The 16,547-nt window shown below is 42.3% G+C and overlaps 1 protein-coding gene across 1 annotated transcript; it reads right to left on the bottom strand.

The window, feature by feature from the left end:
* Positions 1 to 602: 602 nt before the first annotated feature.
* Positions 603 to 14,476, bottom strand: PERP (p53 apoptosis effector related to PMP22). The gene is made up of 3 exons (XM_032408300.1): positions 14,132 to 14,476; positions 3,658 to 3,798; positions 603 to 2,073 (listed from the first exon to the last, which is right to left on the bottom strand). The coding sequence occupies exons 1-3, from the start codon at positions 14,343 to 14,345 to the stop codon at positions 1,847 to 1,849; spliced, it is 582 nt and encodes a 193-aa protein (XP_032264191.1). The 5' UTR covers positions 14,346 to 14,476; the 3' UTR covers positions 603 to 1,846.
* Between the last annotated feature and the right edge of the window lie 2,071 nt (positions 14,477 to 16,547).

Here is a 16,547-nt window from a genome sequence, read left to right as displayed (position 1 = left end):
TATTTTGAAAAACACAGAAAAAAAATTGACTGCCAAGAGCCAACTGGTCAAAAGAAGCACTAAGAAGTATCTCCAATCTCCCACCATGCCACTCGACAACCCGTCTTCACATTTCCACACATACCAGGGGAGAATTAACCTACAACCCATGCTGGAAAACCATGATCAGACGGGAATGTGGACAAGGGGAAAAGAAGAAACCTGAGTGGAAGAAGATCCCATCTCAGGCAGGAAGATGAGAGAAGAATGAACCTTCAGCTAAACCACACAAATATTCCCTGGCATCTGGACCTATGAGAAGCCTCTTAGTCCATTTCCCTCTGGATAGAGGCTGAATGGGATCTGTGTGCCGGGTAGTGGTCATTGAGGAAGAAGTCCAGGGAGCAGACTACTAGAATCCATGAAAGTCCCTTCAAACATTGTTATTAGCAATGTAAAATAAGCAAGACCCTTCAAACTAAGAAAAAGCTACTTTTCATTTTATCCGATGTTCTTATTATTTTGCCCGACTCAAAACATCCTTTAAAAATTCCCTTCCCCAGAGTTGAAAAAGGAAAAAAAGCAAGACCAAAAACTACAAACTAGAAACAAGATTAGAACACCTGGTTTATTGGGGAAAATTCATAATGAAAACTGCAATTGCTTATTCTGCAACTTACAAAATAATAATTTGATATATAAAATGAATTGGTTTTCATTATGTAAGTACAAATGGTAAAAAAAATAATAATCATAGTCAATGCAATATATCCTCTATTTGCTATTCAGAGAAATCTCACATCCCTGAATTCTCCTGTTGTATGTCTTATATCAGATATTTTATATCTCTTTTTCCAAGGAAGACCAGGTTTGTAACTACATTTAAGGTGTTGTTTACAATTGCAATGTACCAGAAGCTGTGTCTATATGATTAGAGCCCAGTCAAACCCGAGATGAACAATTCAAGCCAATTCCTCTCCTTCGGCTGTTTTAGTGTCACTTTCTGAGAGGAATGGAGCTTCTGACGCTTTACTCAACCACTGATTCATGCCTATCGGTCGGGACGAATTAGACCCAGCCCATCTTTCAATCCATCTACTGTGTTCCTGATCATATAGACACAAAAGAGTACAGATTTATTAATATAGCATTTTCCCACACCCCAACCCTGTAAACCACTTTAAAAGAAAAAAAGTTCATCTTAACCTTTCACTACATAAGGAGGCATTATACCTGTAGCAGGCTTTGGCTATGAAAGAATACTTTCCTAGATGCCATATCAAGTAGACGTGAAGCCTCGCAAAAGAAAATCAGGATATTAGTGAGAAATTCTCACAAACGATATGCATTTAGGACACTATTTCACTTCTTTAAATAGGTGAAGGCTTGGAAAATATTTATTTTTTGCATTTCTTTTAGGATATTGGGTCACGGACAATTTTTACTAATATCTCTCTCTTCTTGTCGGCTCTTAATAGACCCAGTCCATTCCATCTGGGAAAACCAGAAACTTGACCAGGTCAGTCCAATCTTTGAAGCCTTCTCATTTTTGCCTTATACAGTGGTTAAGCTTCATATTCATATTCTTTTACAAATATCATATAAATGGTATGAATGGATATAAGGGGTATTGGCATATTAGAGGTCATTAGTTAAAAGAAGTAAGTTTTGTTTACAAAACATATATAAAAGATGAATATGAAACTGTAACACCATTTAAGAAATATTTTCTCCCAAATTATTTTAGCATTGACTAGTGTAATGACAGGAACACTGCCCACAAAATGGGTTCAACGGATGCTGGAGAAGACAGTTTCTTGCTCTGGGATCCATCTTGGCAGCAGCGATCTTCTGCTCACTCCCCACCTTAGGCAGATGTGTAGAAGTACCTGGGCTTGGCATTGCCCAAAAGGTCATCTTCATAGTTGGGAAGGCAACAGAAGAAGAAGGCACAGCCGATCAGGATAATCGTGGCCGCCCACCCGAAACCATAGGCCCAGTTATAGATGTAAGTGACAGCGGGGTTGGCATGAAGGTTGAAGGTCTGCGTGTACTTCACAGGGTAAATTACCAGGGAGATGATCTGGAATACAGCTAAAGGGAAGAAAAACATCCCAAAGTGAATATAGGACACATGAATGAATGCACGGGGACAACAGATTAACTCCCTCTTCCACAGCTGGTTTTTGCCGTTAAATAAGTGTTAAATCTACTTCCTGCTAATGAAAGAGACTGGCGGGGGATCTATTCATCATGAGCCAAAACAAGTTATTGACTCCTGAATGTCAGAGAGACCTGGCACTGAGAAGAATGCTGAATATACGAAACACGGACAGAAAGCAATTAGAGAACCCCTCTTTAGGACCTGGGTGAGCATTGTATTTACTTAAGTACAGAGTGCAAAACGGTGGTGTACAGCCAAAAGCACGGTGGTACAAAAGAGTATCTTTTCATCTTGGTATTTCCTGTGCCAAACACAGTTAATATTTTCGGGGCTAGCAAAAATAATATATACACCTACACATGTGTGCATGCACACATGTACATATATTTGGCAATATTGATATTTAACAGCACACCACTGGAATATTCATTTAATAAATGAGTAACTAAATGAAACAACAAGCCAGTGATGTGAATGATCAACGTAGAGAAACACCAGAAAAGCCTGAAGAGGAGGTGGGAATCTGAGGAATAAATAGAAATGGAGAGATGGAGGTCAGAGGGAACAGCATTCCAGGCTGGGGGAACAGAAACAGGAGGGGAATAGTCCTACTGCCATGGGGAAGTGTAAGGCGGAGATGAGAAAGAAAACACAGGTCGAGAAGACTTCTAAACTCTTTGGCGTAAGAGTCATCTTCTTACAATTACTATTAATCATATTAACATTTTAAGCAACTTAAAAAAATAAGAACTTGATTAAATCGACTTCTATATTCTTTTTCAATGAACATGCGTAACTCCATGAAGCTATAATGAGCATACACATGCTGTGTTATGTTCCGCATTCTTTTGCCATGTCATAGGGTAGGAACACATTTTCACTCTGTAACATTAAGACACTAGTCTACACCAAGCGGTGCCTTGCCGGCTGTGCTCCTAGATCCCTAGTTCTTGCATTCCATTAATAAATGTTCACTCTGACCACACCCACCTGCATCACTAAATCCCCTGTCCCGCAGAATCAGCTCTATGATACAAAAAGGCAGTTCCGGACCTGGCCCCTCCTAGGGTCTCCTGTCGCACTGCAGAAAACCTTTCTATGACCCGCCACATCATAAGACTGTAACACTCCTTCCATAAGTAAAATGGCTCAGGGACATTGCAGCCCCCTCAGCAAGGGGGCTCTCAGGAGGCCAGCACTGGGGCCACTATGGAAACAGTGCACTGAGTCAGCCCTGTCTCAGCCCTGGTCCCTCAAAGTAGGGGTGTCGCTGGATGTGGGGTCACCTATAAGAGACAGCAGCATGCAGCATGGATGGGAAACATGAGGTACCATCTGAGACACAGGAGGGAAGGGACCTAGACCTCAAAGCACATGTCTCTGTTACTTCTGCCCATGGTGACGCATTTTCTGACAACAGATCCGGAAGTGTAATTATCAAGGATTGTAGGTTGGACAGTGCTATTGTGATGTCTACTGAAGGTACAAATGAAGAACCGCTGACTTAGTCTTACCAGCCAGGGCCAGGAGGCCTCCAATCACTCTCAGAAAGACGAGCATCTGGGGTCCGCAGAGGGCAAAGAAGGACAGGATGAAACAGATCACCAGGATGATAAAGCCACAGAAGAGCATGGCGGCCGCTGCCCTTCCCCACGCTGTAAGAGAAAAGAAATTAATAAGACACACAGGCCAAATTTTAAAATCACCTATCAAAGTATCAATAGGAGGTTTTTTTTTATTGTCTACTACTTTATTTGGGTGGAAGGACAGTCTTTTTGACAGTACTTCAGCATCTCCATATCTCAAGGAATAGGCAATTCATATGGAGGGCACGATATATTCCTTGCAGTAATGCCCTCTCCCCTCAGACTTGGGGCAAATGTTTCTATCTCTGAAATGAAAGTTAAAATTCATTCAACTGTTCCTCATGTAATAAAGAAGCCATACAAACAGGTATATTTAAAAGGTTCTCTCCCTCTGCCCCTCCCCCTGCTCATGCTCTCTCTTGCTCTCGCACGCGCTCTCTCAAATAAATAAATAAAATCTTTTAAAAAATAAACAAAATAAAATAGAAGGTTCACTCAAGTTCTGACATAACACAACCATGACAAACAACACTTTTGGTATTGAACAATTAAGTTATAATCCCTTTAGGAAATGGTTCAAATACCTTTAAAAAGAGCTTTGTTTCGTATTAATGTTTGGTTCTGTGCCAAAATAATCTTTGAAAATGTACTTATGACTAAGCAGAGAGGTGCACTAAAACGATTTAATTATAAAGAAACTGTGATTTTTATAACAAGTTTAGGTACAAACATATCCCATTGTTTGTCTAAATTTTCACTTCTGAAGTATTCAGAATTGACAGCACAAGACTTCTTAATAATGGGTATGGGCCTTAAAAGCAATCAGGATGAAGTGAAAACTGAGTTCTGGGCTTGAAAATCCGCATGGGCGCCTCCAGCCCTGTGTTGTTCTACCTTGAGCCTGTGGACATAGGGAGAGCCAGGATACCCAGGCTAACAATTCTAGTCAGTAATTCCCGATGTGCAACCTGCACTGATTTCAAAAATCTCTTCCAATATAACCTGCTTTCTAGAGGGCGTAACTAACATTGATGATGGAATTGCTCGTCAGGCACTGCGCTAAGCACTTGACATGCATCAGTTCATTAAATCTTCACAATAACTTTTAATGTTCTCTTCTTTTTTTTTTTTTTAAGAGAGGGAGGTGGGGGAGGAGCAGATGGAGGAGGGGAGAGAGACTCTTAAGCAGGTTCCAGGCCCACTGCGGAGCCTGAAGCAGGGCTCCATCTCACAACCCTGAGATCATGACCTGAGCCTAAATCAGGGTCAGATGCTTAACCAGCTGAGTCAGCCAGATGCCCCACAATACATTTTAAAGGTTCATACTATCATCATTTCTTTAGTTGGGCACCCGGCTGGTTCAGTCGGTGGAGCGTGGGACTTTTGATCTCAGGGTTGTAAGTTCGAGCCCCACGTTGGGTGTAGAGATAACTTAAAAATAAAAAACTTTATCATCATTTCTTTAGAAATAAGGATATACTAAGGCTTTGAAAGTTCAGATGACCTGCCCATAGCCACACAGTTGGCAGGTGGTTCAGGCAGAGTTTGATTTCCAGCCTGGCTAAACCCAAAACAGGATTCTTTTCAGATATATAATTTACATAAAATTCACTCTTTCAAAGTGTACAATTCAGGGGTCTCTACTATATCCACAGGGTGGTGCAACCATCACCACTTACAATTCCAAAATTTTCATCACCCCCAGAAGAAGCCCCACGTCCATTAGCGGTCACTTGCCATTCTCCCTTTCCTCCAGCTTCCGGCAACCATTAATCTAGTTTCTGTCTCTACCCATTTGCTTATTCTGGACATTTCCAATAAATGGGATCCATACTGTGTGGCCTTTTGTGACTGTCTCCTCTCACCTAGCATAATGGCTTCGAGGCTCACCCATATGTGCAGGTACCAGTACTCCATCCCTTTTTATAACCAAAAAATATTCTGTTGTACAGATCTTCCACATTTTATTTATCCATTCATTCATTCATCGATGGACGAACACACGCTCTTGACCTATTCCTCTGTATTGCACTCGAAAAAAGTAAAAGGAAACCGCCCTGGTTTTACTCCTTCTCAAACACAGCTTGGCTGACACCCGCACCCTCCTTCCGGATGGGTCATTTGGCTGGTCCAAGTAAAAGGTGTCAGAGAGCAGAGGAAGCCCGGGCTCTGAAGCCAGCCGGACCTCATTTCTACCCTGCCACTGTCATCTGCACAGCTGCTAACTGGGGCAAAAAATGCCTTCTTTCAAGACAAGTGTGAGGATGACAGCCCTTGTGTGAAAAGTCAGGGAGCTAGGAATTCTCCAGCCTTCACCGTTCAAGAAGTTACTTGTGTATGCCTATGAACTTTTCTCTGGGATCTCGAGGTTTTCCGTTTTCTTCCTATATTTGCAAAGTTCTGCACTATCGCATCCTTGTTCCTCAGTTACCCACCACATGTTTACATCATCTGTTATAGACAAACCTGAACTAAGTTCCCCTGTTGCTTTCTCCAATCCCCAAGCTCCTCCCAGATCTTCCTCTAGGTTAATGAATGACTAGGGCATGATAGGTTATTAAGGAGAAGACACATTTTTTATATGCCTCAGAAATACCATGTTTCCCCACAAATTATGCCTTAGTATCCCTGCAGGACAAGGCTGAGAGTGCATGAGTGGGTCTGATTTGATATTTATAATTTTCATTACTTCCCTCCAGATCTTTTTGTGCTTTCTGGAGATCAATAAGAGACCTTAGGGGCAAGATAAAATAGAAATGTTTTATTTTAAAATAGAAATGAATAAAGCCAGAATGTGAAACATTCTCACTTTTGCCTTGTCCTTCAAGTAAGGGAACTTGCAAGAGAAGCAGGACCATGCTTTGGAAAGAACATTAATCAGATCATCTCAAAGCCTAGCCCAAAGACCATGGTGTCAAAATCATCAGTGGTGCTTATCAAAAATATAGATTCCTGTGGTTCCCTCCTGACCCACTGAATCAGAACTCAAGAGGTAGTACCCAGGAATCTGCACCTTACTGACATTTCTTACGTCCATGCTAAGGTTTGAGAACTAAGAGAGATGATTAATCTCCTTATAAAAACAGATGCAGCACTGCCAAAAACAAGAGCATATAATTTTCTGGATGTGACCCACTGTCAATTACAGTCACATTTCTATAGATGTTTATGGTTACTGCCAATGATTATATTCAATTAAATCCAATTATTAATTCAAAGAAGCAGATACTGATTTTTCCTTTTGAGTTCATAGGTTCAAAACTGCATGCAGAGGAATGCAAACGTAGGGGAAAACTGCATGGCCGAATGTGAATTTTCGATAATAAAACTTCCTAACAAAGAACATATTTTGATAACCAAATTTTGACAGTCACAGATTAAGGTTTTATAAGTAGAGCTAAATAAGTCATGTATGATGTAGCTATGAAGAGTAACATTATTCCTATTTATCTGGGGAAGATGAATACAGATTATTGCTATTACTACTTCCTCTAACATAATAGCTGAGGTGTAATTTACACTGAGTTTCAAGTACTTGAAAGGAATTAAGAAAACGGCAACCCGGTTCACCTAACCTGAAACCAACCGGTGAGCACAAATATAAACACAGCCCATTTTAAGCACTTGGCCTATGCTATGTGAAATAATTCACTCACGGTTTGTTTACTTAAAATGCTGAGTCTAAAGAAAATCAAAATGGCAAATTAAGTGTCATCTTTTCCAGAGAAAAGCTTCTCTGGAAGTAGAACATGTGTAACCTGCTCCTACAGCATGGAAACGCCCACACTGAATCACTTAACTACCACTGAAGACCCAAATCTTGGCACGGTTTTGAAGATCTGGCTGATGAATAACGAGTAAGACAACCTGCCTTCTCATATCAATGACTATGTTGCTATAAAATGATGAGAGGGACTCTCCCGGGTCTTAGCAGGGTCAGCCCAGCCCTATATTCTGTCCGAGAAGGGGACTGAAAGCCGTGTAGACTTATAAGATGGCAAATCTCCATGACATACATTTTGAAAAGTTAAGGTAAATCTGTAGCCCAAGTACCTTTGGTCTCACCTAATTACCCAGAATGAGCCTAATACCTACAAATTTACCCAACCCTTTGGGGAACTATTTATATTTTTATACTATACCATGGTCTAAATTATACCATATCTACCAACCCCAACGGAAAAACACCAATTTTTTTTTTTTTTTTAAGATTTTATTTATTTATTTGAGAGAGAGAATGAGAGACAGAGAGCATGAGAGGGGGGAGGGTCAGAGGGAGAAGCAGACTCCCTGCTGAGCAGGGAGCCCGATGCGGGACTCGATCCCGGGACTCCAGGATCATGACCTGAGCCGAAGGCAGTCGCTTAACCAACTGAGCCACCCAGGCGCCCGGAAAAACACCAATTTTTAAAAAACTTATCCTACTACTTCTTCCATGATTGAACAGATAGATGGTCCTTGGCACTTCACATGTCTGTCCTCCATTGTTATTTTATACGCAAAATTGTATTGCCTTTTCTAATTGTGGTTTGTGATAGCAGGGAGGATTCTCGCGCTGTCAGTTAGCACTCTCTGAACCGAGAACACAAATCATGCACTACTCCAGGTAAACAGACGCCGTGTTTCTGAGCAGGAATGGTTTCTGTTTGTTCTGTCTCCTTAAGGGAAGATGAATTTGGTGTTATATATGATCTATTATGTCCTAAATTTATTTTCTAAGTGCCACTTGGAGAAGTTCCTATTATCAAAGAAACCAGCAGCCTTATAAATCCACTTGTAAATAAGATTCATTAAAGATCCATTTGGATGAAGAATAGCTTACCTAATTTTGCCATCACTTGCAAAGATGCAACATTAAATCAACACGAATGGTCACTAATGAAATTCTGAGTTTTTCCTAGGAAACGCTTTTAAGTTTTTTTGTATGAGAAAAATGCTGTATCTTTTTTCCAGTGACGACATGTGAAAATAGAATGTTACAAGGCAAATACAGCTAGGAAAAGACCAGTGAGGTCAACTGATAAGAAAGGAGCAAAATAGATAGATGATAGATAGATAGATAGATAGATAGATAGATAGATAGATAGATAGCAGAAATAAATAAATACCTTGAATGCCAAGAGAGAAACCATAAAGCAAACTGAAGCTTGTGGGGAAAAAAAAAAAACATCTTTGTAAGACGAGAGCACTACTAATATTTTTAGTATTGTGGGTAATGTTTTGCAGACTGTCACTAACTATTCCTCTAAAGTTAGTTTTTCTTTTACTGGATATGCTGCATTCTTCAGTAGTTTTACATGTGGGCCCCAAATACTGACCAAAACAGGCTGGCCTACCCCCTTACTCAGCACCCTGCAGACACCAACCTGCCACCCAATTCGAGTAGGGTCCCTTTCCAGAACAACAGATTCATCTATTAATAGTACGAAGGCCTTAGCTAGTAAATCTGAGATTTTGTCAGATCTCATACTGTTTGTATAGTGTTCTTTATGTCAGACAGACTCTTTATGTAATAGAACTGAAATCTGGATAAAATCATGGCTGAAAAAATTTAAAAAATCGTATCTACAAATAAAGATACACATGGGTGGAATATATATTCGAAAAGACTGGGGCGTGTCCAATGAGGAGGTGATCTGCAGGAACGTAGGCCAACGCCTCTGAAACCAGAAAGTGCTTACAAATCACCTGGCGATCTCGTGAAAATGCAGATTCTGCTTCAGCAGGTGGGGCCTGAGACACCGAGTGTCCAATAACCTCCCAGACAATGCGGATGCCGCTGGTCTGGACACGTTGAGTAGCAAAAATGTAGAGGACAACTCGTCACAGGCCTCCAAAAAACTCTACGTTGGAAGAAGCGATTTTGCAGAAGCTTTAGAAGGCAGTAAAGCAAGGTCAGTGTCACATGGGATGGCATCCAGTCGGTGTGAGATTCTTTACATACTCCACATTTTCTCCTGAAACTGAGCCTGATGGTAACTACTCACCGCTGGGTTTTTATAGAACCCTGATATGTTACCTCTTTCCAGTCTTGTTTTAAAGTCTCAGTGGGGAAACCATCCCACCCAGGAAGATGTGGACATGGGTATTTGTACCCTGAACTTAGATAACTAGCAGGGAATCGGGGAGCTATCCTCACAGACTTGAAAGTCTGTCAGATGAAAAAGGCAGGGAAGTCAAATTTACATGGAAGCATACTTGCTCTCCATCAGTATAAGACAAGTACTTTTAGACAAATAGCAGCATCCAGGGAACCGAATTAAGATGCAGAACAAAGGGAAGAGGCTTAGCTCGTCACGGGGGGTGTTGATGAGCACAGGCTTTGGTGAAAGCCCTTCTATTATAGCCTGGGAGTCTGTGTCCGCTAGCAGGGAGAAAACAAGTTAGGTCACTTAAAAGGGAGTGAGGCTCCCGGGCAGTTCCTGCTAAGTCCAGCAAGTGGGCCAATCACTGGTTCTCACGCATCTGGATTTTAAAAATCAATACACACATATATATATTTTTAGCTATGACCAATTGAGTGGCCAACTTTTTATTTTGCTGTGTAAAACCATGAACACCCACCCACAAAGAATAATCTATCCATGAATGCCTAATTCCATAAAACAATGACATTGCAATACCTCCCCCCGCCTCCCCCCTCAAGAGCCTCAAGAGCCAATCTCAACATGAAGTCCTTTGAGTTGAATTTAGCCTGATGTAAACCTATTCACTTGGTACTTATCTTTCTCATTTCTTGTACAGTTAAGAACCATAGGGCTATCGGAGGGATAGACGAACCATGAGAGAGGATGGACTCTGAAAAACAAACTGAGGGTTCTAGAGGGGAGGGGGGTGGAAGGATGGGTTAGCCTGGTGATGGGTATTGAGGAGGGCACGTTCTGCATGGAGCACTGGGTGTTATGCACAAACAATGAATCATGGAACACTACATCTAAAACTAATGATCTAATGTATGGGGATTAACATAACAATAAAAAAATTAAAAAAAAAACCCATAGGGCTAAATGATCTAAAAATATTTCATATAATACTCTGATTCCTGGACTTACCCGAGACTGATTTCATGTAAAAACAAAACAAAACAAAAAAACAAAAAAACCCCAAAACAACACATTCAATGCACTGTGCAGTATTCAAAGGCATCTGGTAAAAAGGAAGCTCTGTACTTCTGAGTTCAGAGCTGAAGCAGGCACTCTGATTTGGCTGCACTGGGTCCCCACTGCCATTCACTCATCACAATTAGTTTCCACCCTGACAAGTAGGCACCTGCTTGGGATTTGAAATCTCTATCATTGATATTTAAAATATCCTTCTGATGTACTTTTTTCCTAAAACTGGGGAAGAAAGGGTGCCGGCAGAACAAACAGTATACGTGAACATGCATGCAAATGCAATTTTGCGTTTTATTTGTAGGTGAAATTTGACCGATCATTTCAATGTTCTCTTCCTGCTTGGACAAATATAAATGTGAGATTCTCTCCATGCTCTACATGCTCATGATTTTGTTTAAAAATTAAATGAGTATTTGTGAAGCTGGGTATTTCTTTAGTTGTTAATATCATGTAAAAGCAAATATTCAGTGTATAATTTAGTTCATTTATGAGGAAAAATGAGGTGATGTAGCAATCTGAAGTTCTTTAAAAAACCATCAATAACCATGGGGAATATAATATTCTGCATTTTACATAGTTCTAATGGGTAGTATAATCTGCATTTTACATAGTTCTAAGGAAATATTTCCCTTTATAAAAACGTCTCTCTTATTAGCATTATTGCCAAGACTTGCCAGGAATAATCTGTTTTTAATATCAAAACGAACATACTAATGTTATGAGTACTAATTAATAGAAAGAGATGGTCAAGCACTTTGTAATAAGAAGGTATACTTTCTTAATAGTTACAATGTAAATCACAACGTTTACACTCTAGAACATAGCAAGAAGTTTTTTAAGAGGGATATACACTCTCAATCCCCTATATTAAGATATCATTTTAATTAGAGTCATCCACCTTACCCCTTGTTGGGTTTATACATATGTGGGAGTGTGTGTAAACTGTAAACCCTTTAGAGAGACCTCCTGTAAACATATTGTTTTCCACAAAGCCTTACTGAGGTTATCTGAAAATCTCCAGAGTTAGAGATGCCTAGAAAATCACCCTACATTGTAGGAATCCACAATTTTGATATTTGTGAAGCAAAACTAGCCAACAGTCCATGGCACAAAATGAAGTGAAAGTATAATAAACACTCCAACTCATCTCTGACCACAGGAGCCTGAGATGGACCTCTCTTCGGGGAGCTCACATCTATATTCTTCTTCCCATGGACACCTAATGACAGTGGATCCTGGATTCATGATTTGATTCTAGGTCTTGCGCAAAAGCTGCGTCTAACACATTTTTGGCGCTTACTTATCTTTGCAAAGGTCATAGGAATAACTTAACTGGGATGTTAAAGCCACCACCCACTTATGAAAATCAGTCTTGCTGCATCATAAAGGTAGTAATAGATTTTTTTTTTTTACTTGGAAAACTGAACTTTGCCAAAGACCAATTTCTACATCAACTTGAAACATAGTTTATACACCGGATCAGTGGTGTCTTTACAATTAAAAGAGTTTATGCTTTAGACTTCTAATTAAAAAATTAAACCAACAAAACCTGCTTATTCCCTTCCATATACAAAGCACTGTATCATTGTGAGGCTGGAGGCACCACACCCTACGAAGGTGAGCTCACCTTGCAAGTCAAGAAAAATAAAAACTGCATTGTGTGAGTTTCCCCAGAGGGTTGTAGTCACAGCCAGAGTCTTGCAGGCCAGATCACGTCCCAGGGATAGTGCTGCTGCTGGGGGTTCACCAGCACCTCTCCTCCCGTGCTGCACTAACCTGACTGCACATGAGGGGGACTGCAGACTGCTCTTTGGGTCTGTACTAGCCTTTGTTCTGAGTATGATTATCAAGTCGGTTTAAAGACACACCTGTTTAAGTAGTCCTATTAAGTTCCCCTACAAGAGACTGAGCTCCAGTACATTTTAACTAAAAGATACAGATACATTATTTCAAAGAAATTAATTCCCTTTTAAAACCTAAAAGATCTGAGATAATTGAAATGCTGGCAGGCGCTCTGTTTGTTTTAAGAAAGGAAAAACACAGACTTTAAGGAAAGCAGGAATTCCATGCAGTCTTTACATTTTATTAGCTGCTAATGAGGACCATGCCTCCCTTTGCGGGGAAAGCTCATGGTGGGAATTTCCAAACAGTTCCATAGTAGATAAGATACAGCACCAAGCTCCGGATAGGGGCCCCCAGAACCACAAATAAACAGTGTGCTCGGAAGCCGTGGGCCACTTCGGTGCACTTCAGTGTAAAGAATCAAGCCAATGGTCCTAGCAGGGAATGAAAAAAAGGCAGGATAGCCTTCTTTCTGAGTTTAAAACTATTAAACTCAGTTGCTAAAGCCTCATTCAGCAGCATTTAGCTTTAAGTTTCGGATTATGCTCATACTTAACCCCTCCTCTCCCGCACCCCAGGCACACACTGCTAATCACAATAGATCCCCGCTATTCTTCAGGACTACCCTAAGCAGGAGTGGCCCCCGACAGGACGGGGCTCCTCTCCAGTCCCGCGTATTAAGTAAAACACCCACCCGGGCTGCCTCCATGCTGGAAAAAATAAAATATTCCATCTGCAATATATTAAATTTGTCAACTCTGCTTCATTTTGCTGGCGTAGAAGATGAGTTTGCCGCGTAGATTTCAAATCAGATTAGAATAAGTAAGTTTTCTAAACAATGCCGGGTTTAAGTCAAAAAGACAGCCCCTAAAACAAAAGCTAACAAAACTAGCCTGCTGCTTAAAAAATACTGCCGTCCCTATTGAAATCATAACTGCTAAAACTTTGACGGAAAGGGCTTTTTCAATGGAAGAAGAGTTGCTTTCACTTAGTCCCAGTTAAACGAATACACCGACCTTGGGGAAGGCACATATTTTAATATTTATATTTTAATCTTACCAAGAATCACAGGAGGAGGGGCAATTATAAGAGATTTCAGTAGGTCTCCAAGAAAATACACTTTGTTCATTATATTTCCTCATCTAAACCTTTTCAGTGGCTGAAAATCGCCTTTTGCATGTAATCGACAAACGCTACACGAAACATAGTTTAAACTAGGTCCGTTTTCGTCCAGCGTTGGGCCTGGTTCTGGCCACTCAAAGCCGCTACTGCTTTCTTTTGTTCAGGTCGGATGCCTAAACCTAAGCTCTAAACAGACCCCCCCCACCCCCACCCCATCACTCACTACCTCTGCCCCAGTTCAGTCCCTTCACTTAGGGCGGTTTCCGAAGGCCGCGCACACCCAGCCACAGCCCGGAGGTCTTCCCGGAGGCGGCGGCACTCACCATACTCCATGAGGCTCTGGCAGCCCTCCTCGTGGGACCCGCTGCCGCCGCCCTCACTGAAGCATCGCCACCACAGCGAGGACGTCTGGATGTGGTCGTTCGACTGCAGCCAGCCGCGGCCGGCCAGCGCGATAATGTCGAAGGCGATGGCGCTGAGCAGCAGCAGGGGCAGGATCCACCTGCAGCGCTCGCAGGCCAGGCCGCAGCGCAGCATCTCGACGGTGGCGGCGCGGAGGAGAGGAGCGCGCGGGGCTCGGACGCCGCGGAGAGTGGCCCGCGAGCGCGGGCAGCGCGACAAAAGGGAAGAGGCCGCGGGGAGGCGGCTCCCGGGAGGACGTGGCTCGGGGCGCCCGGGCCCCACCTAGATTCCGGTGACTCATGGCGCGCCGCCCCGACCTGCCCGGCCGGCCCCGGGGTGCGCGCGGGGAGAGGCGGGGCCGGGCTCGGGTTACACGGGGCGTGGGCGAGCCTAACCCGCCTGGCCCGGGCCTGGAGCCGCGGGGGGCCGGCGCCCGGCCTGGGAAGAGGGCCTGGGGGCCCGGGGGCCCGGCTGCAGCCACGCGCGCCTCCTCGCCTCGCCACTGCCTCATTTCCCGCGTCCTGGAGCCTCTCACGCTGCGTGTGGTTCTCAGTGCCTCACCGGGTGCACGTTTTAATCCGCGCAGACCTGCTAAATATTTAATCCCTGCTGTCCGATAATGGTCTGACTTTCAACAATCCCATATTTGAGTTTCAAGCAGTTTGGGGTAGGTGTTCATGTTGTACCTGTGGGTCAATGTTGCACTGCGTTTGAACGTGTGTGCGCAACCCAGGAGCCCGTCCCTGACCCTCCTAGGCAGAGGTGGCCACTTCCTGGGCTCCATCTTTGTACCTTGTACGGTGGCTTACTTCATACTCTTATCTGCTTAAGTACCCGCCTATCCTGCTGGGTCTGGAGCTCTTTGCCGGCAGAGGCCATGTTTTATTTATCTGTGTATCCCTAGTGTCTAGCACTGTGTCTGGGTCTTGGGGGGAGCTCAATACACATTTAATGCATGAACACACTGAATTTAGCAGATGCTCACTTCGGTCTTGGGAGAGCTTCATCTGGCTTCCCGGATACCTTCAGGTCCCGTGTGCGGCAGTCCACTCCCTGTCACAAATCTGTCCCAATTTAAGCCCAGTAATCTACTCTTTTCATTTACTATTTTGAGGTTTCTCCAAATAAAAACCGTATGTCAACATGCAACCAGCACCTAAAATCCCACCTCCAGTGTCCTGGCCCTGCTTCTGTCACCACCATGACTCAAGTGAGGGGGTGGGGTGGCAGCTGGGAGTGGCACTGAGGAGAAACAAATTCTCAGCATCAGGCTCCAGGGTGGCCTTGGGCAAATCATGAAAAACAGTCAATGAGGGTCACATCCTTTTTTTTTTTTTTTTAATGGGGGAGTCACATCTTACCTTGTACCTTCACAGATCTCCTTTGAATCCCTTGCTTTTCCCACCAATTTAATATAAAAGAAGGGGGGAATATTTAGCAATGTTTAAAATTTAGTTCTCTGTAATTCCGTTTGGTACTCTCAATAGAAAAAGAATACTATTTTGTGTTATGCAATTCTCTGGCAATTTTGGGGAACTAATACAATAAAAGTGCTGAGAAAGTTAATGTTTGAAGCCACATGAAAAAATATCTCCAGCCTTAATTTTGCATAAACCATGTTCACATATTTTCCTTAGAGGCAAATATTTTCACTTTGAAAGAATAGAATGGGGGGGGGGGGCTTCTGCCAAGAGTTAACTGCATACGGTGTAGAGTGTGTAAAGAAAATATGCGCTCAGGGTTTTCAAAAGTAATGTAAATACTTGTTTAATTAGCTGTGTCCATAATATATTTGTGAGAGAAAAAAATCACATTCTTACAGATAAATAGAGTACTGATCAGGAGCAAAGTGGTTTCAGACAAAAATCAGAGTTTCATGGGTCTTAATATCTCTAAAGGATTTTGGACTAGATATACCTTCTTTTTCTTGTTCCAATAGATTTGAGGAAAAGAGCTCATTCATATTGAGGTGAAAGCAAGGAAAGTAGCTCTTCAGAATTTCTGGAAGAGACTAAACCCACCCTGGTTGGGTTCTAACGAGAATGTGCCTAATACATATCTCACAGACTGTAGAACCAGATAGCTCAGGTTCAGATCCTTTCTCATACCAGCTGTGTAACATTGGGACGCTTAGCTTCTTTGTGCCTCGGTTTCCTTATCTCTAAAATGGGTAGTGCTCACCCTTTAGTGTTGTAATGAGTATTAAAAGAGCTAATATACGTAAAGCATGCAGAATAGCGCTGGCACATAGTAAACCACAATAAAAGGGGTGATAGTGACAATTTTCACACGAGTTTCCCACTTTACTAAGATTAGAAAGGGGGATTTGCATGTTTA

This window comes from Phoca vitulina, unplaced genomic scaffold (genome assembly GCF_004348235.1).
Source record: "Phoca vitulina isolate PV1807 unplaced genomic scaffold, GSC_HSeal_1.0 scaffold9, whole genome shotgun sequence".
Taxonomy (NCBI): Eukaryota; Metazoa; Chordata; class Mammalia; order Carnivora; family Phocidae; genus Phoca; species Phoca vitulina.
This window is presented reverse-complemented; position numbering and strand designations above follow the sequence as displayed.

Coding starts and splice junctions, on each gene's coding strand:
- PERP (XM_032408300.1), bottom strand. CDS start 14,345: ATGCTGCGCTGCGGCCTGGCCTGCGAGCGCTGCAGGTGGATCCTGCCC. Junction 3,799..14,131: donor CCAGAGCCTCATGGAGTATG/GTGAGTGCCGCC, acceptor TTTCTCTTACAG/CGTGGGGAAGGGCAGCGGCC. Junction 2,074..3,657: donor AGGCCTCCTGGCCCTGGCTG/GTAAGACTAAGT, acceptor TCTTCCCTTTAG/CTGTATTCCAGATCATCTCC.